The 10,584-nt window shown below is 41.6% G+C and overlaps 1 protein-coding gene across 1 annotated transcript; it reads left to right on the top strand.

Annotated features, from left to right (window-relative positions):
* Nucleotides 1-580: 580 nt before the first annotated feature.
* Nucleotides 581-4,747, top strand: LOC101746003 (uncharacterized). Its single transcript, XM_062669284.1, has 4 exons — nt 581-593; nt 697-1,335; nt 1,404-1,832; nt 3,608-4,747. Exons 1-4 carry the CDS (start codon nt 581-583, stop codon nt 4,324-4,326), a joined length of 1,800 nt encoding a protein of 599 aa, XP_062525268.1. The 3' UTR covers nt 4,327-4,747.
* The last annotated feature ends 5,837 nt before the right edge of the window (nt 4,748-10,584 follow it).

The following is a 10,584-nucleotide window of genomic DNA, read 5'->3' as shown; positions in this document are numbered from 1 at the left end:
GTCGGCTAGGTCTGCTAAAGCCAGCAAGTCCAGTCGTTTCTGAGATACAATGATCGGTTGAAGTTTAGCGGGCAAGCGGCTGGTCCAGATGGTTTTTATGAATTCTTCTGGAATCGTTGGTCCTGCGAGTAGCTGCAAATGTCGGAGAAATTGCGACGGTCGTCGGTCCCCAAGTTCCTCATGCATAAGTAGCTTCGCGGTAAACCATGGAAGCTGGTCTTCATATGTTGAGAGATTGGAAATGTACTTTTTGGTGAATAAAGTAACTGACGAGTTTGTGGCGGCACATCACTAGTCGTGTGTGCGGCCACCACTAGCACAAAACCCGTCTAGGCGACAGCGGTGTGCGGGGACGAGAGCGGATAACGCGCAGAGGAACCTGCTCCCAGTCGGCCGCCGAGAGCGCAGTGCGCTACGAAACGACTCCAAGATCGAACCTACGCAGCTCTGCTCGCACGCGCATACAAATATTATATTTCTCGTCTCACCGAATAAAACGCATTAAAGTTAATTGAGTTCTCATTGCTACGACGCTTTCCCGCTCACACAAGTACCATAGTGGTGACACCGACGTGATACAATGGCACAAGGAAGTAAGGAAAACGCCGCCGCGGCCGCCGCCGAAACTTTATTACGTCGAATCGGATCCGGTCGTAAGCCGTATAGCGGTGCGCTTACCGCCATTTTGGCCAGAAGACCCTGAAGTTTGGTTCGTGCAGGCGGTGGCACAATTCCAAATATCCGGTATCAAGGAAGATACTACAAAGTTTTACGTCATTATCTCGCAGCTGGAACAGAGGTACATCCGCGAAATTAAAGATATCATAAAAAATCCACCCGCTACCGGCAAATACGAAAAATTGAAACAAGAACTTATTAAGTGTTTGTCAATTTCACGAGAGCACCAAATTACCCAGCTGCTTTCCCATGAAGAACTGGGTGATAGGAAACTGTCGCAATTCTTACGGCATTTAAAAACTCTCGCCGCCAACGAAGTTTCAGACGAATTTTTACGTAGTATGTGGTCGAGCCGCTTGCCACCTCACATACAAGCTATAATTGTTTCGCATACTATCGGCACCTTGGAAGATGTTGCGGAGCTAGCAGACAAGATATACGAGGTCGTGACGCCGGCGCCGTTACAACAAGTTGCGAGTGCAGCCGCCGGTTCCAGTAGCTTCGATGGCTTAGTGAAGCGCCTCGACGAGATGATTGCGTCACGAGTTAAGACAGAGTTGCAACAGCAGATCGCTCAAATAAACTTGAATCGTCGCAGCCGTTCTGTATGGCGTGACGGCTACCGCGCGAGGAGAAGGAGCCGAAGCCGGACGCCAGGCGTGTGCTGGTACCACAACACTTTCGGAGACAAGGCCAGGAAGTGCACAACTCCCTGCAACTATAAGGGAAACTTACAAGGCAGTTCATAGAAGCGACGGACGATTGCCAGAGTGTTACTAGTCGCCTTTTTGTCACTGACAGGAAGACAAAGGTGCAGTACTTAATCGACACCGGCTCGGATCTTTGCGTACTGCCACGTCGGTTTCTGCGTCAGTCACGGGAACCCGCGGACTACAAGCTCACCGCTGCTAATGGAAGCGTTATCAACACCTACGGAACCTTATCTATACATTTGGACCTAGGGTTGCGACGCGACTTCACCTGGAATTTTGTAGTTGCCAACGTGAACGGACCAATCATCGGAGCTGATTTTATTTCACATTATGGTTTACTCGTATATTGCAAGAACGGACGGTTGCTTGACAACGTGACTACACTTTCAACAACCGGCATCGTTCGTGGGTGTGAACAACATAGCATCAAGGCGATATCAGGTACTACAGAATTTCATAAACTTTTATCTAAATACCCTTTTTTTTTCGGGCCGGGGGCCGAACCTCCTACGAGGTCCCCGCGCCTAGGGGGCGCGCGGGGTATGTGAGACTCAACGATCTGCAGGTGTTGAGAGCAGATCGCGGGCCCAAGGATTTTAGGGCCCACCCACTAAACGACTCCCCTGCACTCTTACACCCGACGTCCGATCTCCGTCCGGGGTCAGAACCCGGTCAGAGTAGGGGGGTTCCCGCGGTCAACACTACAACCAGACACGCGGCGCCACCCCGAGGACGCCCGACCAACGGGTCGTCGAGGCGATAGTCGACGACCAACGACGTCGGTCTCCGCGGTACGGCGGCCCTACCAGGCCGCCCAGGCGGTGCCGCTGGTGTTCCGGGATACCCCGCTGGGCCAGAACCAGCCTGCCGGGTCGGAACGCGATACACTGCCGACCGGGTTGCTCTTCAACAGTATGTTCGGCGACGACAGCGACGACGAAAATGCGGCCTCAACCCCCTTAGGTTGCCCCGTGACCATCACCGGGAGGAGACTGCCTCCTCATAGGGGCCGGAGCTGGACAAACGCCCTCCTCCGACGGTCGCCTCGATCTCGACGCGAACGCCTCCGATCACGAGGTGGGCCCCCTGAGGCGGCGCTCTCCGGGCCCCGTGAAACAACAGGGCCTGGGATTGATCGGGATAGGGAACCCGAGGTTGAATATCAACCCAACCAACAAGTATTTGTAACGAACCCCTCAGCCAATAGGAATAAATTAGCCACTCGATACACGCAAGACACAGTCTTAGCTGATCTCCCAATCCACATCTATACCTCTAAAAAGAAAGGCCCCATTGCAAAATCGCGACTCAAACGTGTACCTAAAACAGCCAAATTGTTACAGGATAATCCTGATGACCTTTCACGTGACACTGGCGCACGAGATAAGGCTGGAAAGCCTTGATGATGGACCCGGTGTTCTCCCTTTCAAACTCAGGCAATGCCAGACTTATTACGCACTACCATTCCTTCATACAATACATTGAATTGAACGACATAAACGACAGACTCGACTCTGTGGACTCACAGCTTAAGTCCTTTGAAACGAAGCTCACTAACGATACATACTTATTATACGAGTTGAAAATAAATTATCTCCTAGGTAAAATTGATAAAATTCGGAAACAACTTAGTACTTTTAGAACCAAGTAACCTAAGAAATAAAAGAGGCCTTGTAGACGGTTTGGGATCCCTGGTTAAAAGCATAACGGGTAATTTGGATCACACTGACGCTGAAAAATACAATAAAGCTATCGAAATTCTAGAACGCAACGAAAATAAGTTAACATCTGCAATTAATGATAATGTCAGTTTCAATAAGGAGTGGATGAGCCAGCATACAACTTTGCTTACTAAAATAACAGAAAATCAAATTATGATTAATAACAGCTTCCAGTTAATATTGGAAAGTAATGCTCATGCCATCATCATCATAGCATGTTAGGTATAGAAAACTTAAGGATTATGATTAATAAGCTTATATTAGTATACGGTCAGGAACAGGTGCTACAGGCAGAATTAAGGGAGTACTACGACGTGATAAAATCAGGATACTATTATGCAGGAAATAAAATAATAATTATATTCAAATTTCCTGTTATCTCTCCTAGCAAATTTGAATTTTATAAGCTTTCACTTGTCCCAAATAGAAACTTAAAGACATATGTCCCACCTTACCCATTCCTAGCAGCCAATGGTGTAACTTTCATGTACGTAGAATCAGAATGTCCGAAATTCAACCAAGAACATATATACGAAGAAAAGATAAAACACATATCTAGAGGAGACCCACATTGCGTTGAGAGCATCGTCAGCCACCAAACCCTGGACAATTCATGCCGACCTACCAAAGTAACTTTCGACAAGGAAGCGGTGGAACAGCTAGATGATCAGCACTATACACTCATCTTTCCCAAAACCATGAAGACAGAGCTTCAGTGTGAACGACAGCAGTTCATCAACCTCCATGGGAGTTACCTCGCCACCATACCACATAAATGCCTTTTGCGCACTGCAGAATTCACTATAATCAATATCAACGACCGAGTGAAAGGACAACCACTACTGATAACTGAGATACCTCACAACTATGACGCCATCGATACTAAAGAAATTCAACACATAAAACTCAACTCCATCAACTTAAAAAGTCTACAGCCTATACAAGATAAAATTATAATGCAGCAGCCAATCAAAATGGACCACACGGATACAGCAATATACCATACAACCATTCCCTTGTACGGAGCTCTGGCCGTAGCAATCGTTATTATTTCTTCATACATCCTGAAACGATACAAATTGAAACCGAAACCAATAAAGAAGATTCCTCCATCTCAAGTAATGACAGCTCGAAGCCATGAATCTGAAGATCTTGAAAATTCAGAACATCAAGATCCAAGGACAGCAACATTTGATCTCAAGGTGCTCAAATAGTCGCTGAGCTGAGGGGGGAGGTGTTATATACCCTAACTCTATGTAATATTCCGATATGCAATAGGAATTTTACCACATATATACATTGGCGTACGTGACTGTCGTGAACGCTGAGACAGCATTTCAACACCCTAGAAACCGTGCATTGACGTAAATGGCACATTGACGCACATGAGTGCGGGGACGCCGATTCAGCACCTTTACCTCATGGAGCCTCAAAGCCAGCCACGGGGCCCGCACTTCTGAACTCACATCGTCGGAAGACAGACCAGTAGCATTAATTAAGTTTAAGTTTCATTGTAATCTTTTTAATTTTAATACTAGTAGTAGATTCAGTTTCGGTTTTTTTAAGACCTTAGGCTGCGACCTCCGTAATTAACTAATAAGATTTTAAATAAATATAAATAAATAATAATAATAATAATATTTATTCAAGCCTCTTAAAATGCAAACACATACAAGAATTCTTAACACTAGTATTGTCGCATAGTCACGTTTGCTTTTCAAGCGTCGATATGTTTTATTTATTAATTCATCATTTTTATATGTTTTCATCTTTGGCGACTTACTGGTAAGTTGTTTAACATCTTTCTATGAACGAACTGGGGGCCTGATCCTGGGGGCACTGGACCTCAGGACGTAGCGTATAATATAATTTTGAGTACTGGAAGTGACATGGACACATATGGTTCAGTAATAGCCGCAAACTAAGGGTAATAAAACAAATCAAATCAAATCAAAATTTTTTTATTCAACGTCAAAAGTTGAACGTCAAAAGAACTACCGCCAATTCACAAGAACTAGCCTCCGTCCTGAGAAGAATTGGCAAGAAACTCAGCGGGCATGTCTTTTTGTTTTTTTAATATTAGATATATTTTTTTAATATAAGTTTTTTGTTAAATATTCATTTTTATAATGAGTATTATAACATAACAATTATTACAATATTGAAATGCCCGGAGCGAGCAACTCATTCCCACTTTATGCAATCTTCTGGATAATCGTTGACTTAATAGTAAGCTTTATTGCACAGATGTTCTTTGATAGTTTTCTTAAACCTATGTATATGTAGGTTCTGAACATCTTGTGGGATTTTGTTGTACAGGCGCACAGACAAACACCCGAATGAATTTCGTATCTTATGTAACCTACTCATCGGCACAACAAGCTTGTGTTTGTTCCTAGTATTTCTATTATGTATGTCCGACATTTTAGGAAACTCCTCAATATGTTTACGAACATACATCAAATTTTCAAAGATGTACATGGGATGCCAGGGATGGCATAGTGAGAACTTTAATTTCTTGAATTTTTTCCCTCAGGGATTCCCTTGAGTGCATGTTATAAATAGCACGTATAGCTCTTTTCTGCAGAATAAATATCATTTCTACATCGGCCGCATTGCCCCATAGCAAAATGCCATAGGACATGACACTGTGGAAGTAACTAAAGTAAACTAAACGAGCCGTGTCCGCATTTGTAAACATTCTAATTTTTTTTACTGCGTATGCTACAGAGCTGAGCTTACTCGCCAATTTAGGAATAAGAGGTCCCCCTGTTATACCAAGAAATACGGTTGACTCAACAAGCTCCAATGATTCCTCAGAAACAATTCCATTACTATCTACTTGTCTCACATTTAAAGATAATTTAATACAATTTAAAGTAAATTTAATACATTTAGTTTTCTTACTATTCAATAATAGGTTATTGATACGGAACCAATGAACCGCACACGAAATCGCATCATTCACTTCGTCATAGACTTGTAATTGTCGTTTAATTTTAAATAATAAAGATGTATCATCTGCGAATAATACGACCTCGTGTCGGGACGCAATAAAACTAGGTAAATCGTTTATATATATTAGATAAAAAAGGACCCAAAATGGAACCCTGAGGTACACCCACAATCTGTAAACACTGTAATAAAAAAGAAAGAAGGAAAGTCATAACAAATTAGACGATGCGAATGTAGATGAGGACTCAGACTATTTCTGCAACAATGTTAAGTCTTTAGTCTCTCATGATTAAGAGTCTTGAACAAATATCAGAAAAAGTGCTTATATTAACAATGTTTCAACTCCTCCTCGCCCGCCTCAAGTGAGCAGATTATTTTATGAATCTTCGGATATTTTTCCTTATCTTATCCACGTTCAGAGAAATCCAACAGCTCTCAATGGCACCACTCTTCATCTAGTCTCTTTTGGGAATTTTCTAAAGAAACATATTGTTCTCAATATTATCAACGGAAGTGTTAAAAAATAGGAATAAACCGGATAACACTGTTTTTCTTTATTTATTTAGATGATAATGCATGTATAAAAAAATATTTATTAAAAAAAAAATTATAAAGCTTTTATTCCATCCTTTCATATAACGAGAATAGGACTAGTTCATGGGGTGCCCACTGAGTGGTCACCAGATGAGGTTAATATACAAAATATAAGAATACCAGTAGGATGTGGGATTATAAATGCTGCAATTCTCATTAAAAATCCTCTCTCATATGTTACTTTCTCTCCTATTCATCTCATTCAAATGATTTTTTTACTACTGCTAATCACTTTTGGCGGGAGCGCGAGGAGTGAAGTTGTGTGATTTGTTTTATTTTGTGTATTTAGTGTTTCTTCAGGTTTAAATGTGTAATAACGGTGGTTCATTAACTGTTTAATATCTGTGAAAGTGCACAAAAGTGGGAAAATGAAACAAAGCTGCTGGACGTAACTTCTCGGGTTCCTCCAAAAAGTCCACTGAAAAAATCTCACTAAATAACCACCATTTTACTGCGATTATATTTCATCCCATATAATCTCATTTCATTTAATTTCATCACAGTTGATTAATGTCTCAAATTAATCATCTTCATTTCATTTCACTCCATAATAAAAAATTTATAAAAATCTGAATATAAATTAAAATAAGACATGACCTAAAGGTCTTAGTTACCAGGTCATAAAATCCCTTAAAAAAAACCGCGTTAATAATAATTTTATTATGTTTTTAATAAAGTTCGTTTTGTTTTTAAGACTAAGAAGTTTTTTGTTTGCTAATAAGTGTCTGTTAATCACGGTAAGTTCACTTCACTTCATATCGATTTTTGGTAACTTATGGTGACTACACAATATTACAATTTTACATGGTTATATAGAAAATATATGAGATCTTTTTAATTTCAGTTGGATTTTCGTTTTTAACAATGCCACCAACCAGACGTACAAACTTAGGCCGCAGAACTCGAAATACGGCAAGTCAAAGAAATATAAGAGCAAATCAAACTGATGAGCAACGCGAAGCGCGAAATGAACTTCAACGGAATCGAAATCAACATAGAAATGTTGTTTTTAATCCCCACAGAGCTGCATTCAGTTATAATGTGGCAATTGATTACAGTTCAGAGCAAATTGTTGCTATTGGACTAATGAATATTGTGTGTCCACATTGCAATGCATCGAAATTCAAAAATGAAGCCCCTGGATTGTGTTGCGCCAGCGGCAAAGTCAGATTGACGCCATTGGTACCACCACCAGAGCCACTACATTCGTTGGTTTCCGGAAATGGGCCAGATTCTAATCATTTTTTGACTCATATCCAGCAATACAATAATTGCTTTCAAATGACGTCATTTGGCGCAACAAAAGTTATTCGAGACAATTTTATACCTACTTTCAAGGTTAGTAAGTATAATGGCAAACAATTTTATTAAGTTATACAACCATGTAGCTGGTGCAAAATATGTTGAGCCAGTGTTGTGTAGGCAGCGGCTTGGCTCTGCCTCTGGCATTGCTGAAGTCCATGGGCAACGGTAACCACTCACCATCAGGTGGGCCGTATGCTCGTCTGCCTACAAGGGCAATAAAAATAAAATAAAAAAAAAGACGTTTATTTTGTAAACAATAAGTCAAATACATAATAATAGTCTATAACCCAATGAGTTAATCAGCAACATTTTATAACATGTTGTATTTCATAATGGCATGAGCAAGGTGTTCCAATACTTGGTAAAGCCTACTACTACCTAAAGCTGCCATGGAAGGCTGCTGTTCAATGTCGAGGTTTAAAGTAGTTTTAATTTGAAATGATGTAAAGTATTGTGGCAGTATTTGGCGAGCCACATGGTGGTACAAACAATTCGCTATACAATTACCTAAATACATATTTATATTCTTGCAGATTCAGGGTCAAATATATCATAGAACAGGTTCCTTATTGCCAGTGCCTGATGAAGACTATAAATTTTTGCAAATATATTTTATGGGCAATTCAGCAAGAGAAGTCGATCAGCGTTGCGCACACAACAACTCGGTGAAAAGATCCATTGTGGAACAACTTCAAACATTTTTCCATCAACACAATGAATTAGTTGCATTATTCACAACTGCATTAGACCGCATGCCATCAGATAATCATAAAATTGTCATCAGAGCCGATAAGGCGCCTGCAGGACAACATGCTGGACGTTTTAATGCGCCAACAATTGATGAAGTGGCTATTGTCGTCGTAGGAGAAAATTTAGAAAACCGAGACACCTGCTTGCCACCTAGGCCTGTAAACATCATATCGTCTTTTCCCAATTGTCCGATTCCCAGTTCGAAAAATAGTCCTACGGACACTAAATTTAAGTCACTGCCGCTATCAATTAAACTGGTAACGTTTTTACCGCAAATTAACACATTTTTCAACGATCTTTTCTGGTTTTGCTGTTCGTCATTGTTTTTATTTACGTCCGAGTCTGAATCGGAATTGACAGGCTTGACAGCTGCCAAGACATCTTTGCTGGAAGATGGCCGCACGTAGTCGCTCTGCGATAGGCCGTCGCCCCCGCCATCTTGACACGAACACTCCGCAGATTGTCTCTGCGCACAGAACTGCTTTGCCGACGCCGGTTTACCGAATCCTCCACTCGCGGCGCCACTAGACTCGTACTGTTTTGCCGACACTCGATTTGTTGCTGACTTCACATTGTTAATGCTCTTCTTACAATGTGATGCAATATGTCCGAATTCATTACATCGGAAGCATTTTAGTCCTTTTTCACGATCTGGACACTCCGCAGATATATGATTCATTTTCCCACAGCTAAAACAACGCACCGCCGCCGCTGGACGACCTTGCTTTCTATAACGACTTTCTTCGCCGCTGCTGGAACTTGAACTGGTTTTGGTATATTCTTTCTTGATGCTAGTCTTAAATGTCTCGTATAACTTTAGTTTTTCTTTCAGTTCAGGGTAAGTCGTAACGCCGTATAGCATGATCTTGTTAGTCTCGCGATCGAGTATGCCTTCTATAATATATTGAATAGCCACATAGTCGGCTAACCTTCCTCGCTTGCCCAGTGCCTTCATTTCGAGCATGTAATCGTAACAACTTTCGTCCTTGCGTTTTTTCCGTTCACTCATCATTTCGTGGATTTCTTTAGTATTGATAACATCTGGAAACTCTTTGAATAATGCCGCTTTCAAATCATCGTAGCTCTTAAAGGTTTTCTCAGTACGGAGCCACGCCGCTGCAGTAGAAGTCAAAGTTCGCCTGGCGATAAGTAGCTGCTGGATTGGAGTTAAATCGAAAATCTCTGTGTTATCCTCCACTTCTTGTGCCCATTTTGTCGCTGTGTAGGACGCATCGTTACCGGAAAACTTCGGAATCGCCTCTTCTACGTACATCAAACTCTGATTGGAAACCAGTGGTGCGTCTTCGTCGTATCTCTGTCGATCTTTAGGCATGTTTTCGTCGTAATTTTATTGTTTGAAGCGGATGAATCAGTCGGTCGAAACGGATATCGTCGTAGTCGTCGTGTCGTCGTAATTAAATTTTCCGTCCTCCGGTATGATTCAAATATGGTCGCTCCCACGTGTCGTCTTTAGTCTTCCTCGTCGTATCTTTAGAATCTACTGGTTCACAAAAATTTCTGCACCACACCGTCCGGGAGGACGAGCCCCCAAAATGTGGGATGGGGTGTCCAGCAGAAATAAAAAGAATATTTATCTTAAACCACTTTTAGTTTTATTTAAAACATAAGCCAAAAACTCCCGTCTTAACAGAATCCACCATAGTTCCCAAAAAGCCTATATCACTCCCGTGAACCAATCAGCAAGCTTAATTTTCCATTCATACTGTCTCTCTCACACAACACTTTCATACCACATTCCTATCTCTTTCATACAATCATTCGTTCCATTTCTCGCATCCTACATGTATGTGAAAGTTGAAACTGAACGATTAACATTTATCAGGTTGAACCAGGCAAAACTCCGTTCC

This window comes from Bombyx mori, chromosome 7, assembly GCF_030269925.1.
Source record: "Bombyx mori chromosome 7, ASM3026992v2".
NCBI lineage: Eukaryota > Metazoa > Arthropoda > Insecta > Lepidoptera > Bombycidae > Bombyx > Bombyx mori.
This window is presented reverse-complemented; position numbering and strand designations above follow the sequence as displayed.

What these genes read in the sequence shown, in the direction of transcription:
- LOC101746003 (XM_062669284.1), top strand. An exon ending in GAGCCGAAGCCGGACGCCAG is followed by an intron (nt 1,336 to 1,403) that starts GCGTGTGCTGGT and finishes TGCAACTATAAG; the next exon opens with GGAAACTTACAAGGCAGTTC. An exon ending in TAGCATCAAGGCGATATCAG is followed by an intron (nt 1,833 to 3,607) that starts GTACTACAGAAT and finishes TCATGTACGTAG; the next exon opens with AATCAGAATGTCCGAAATTC.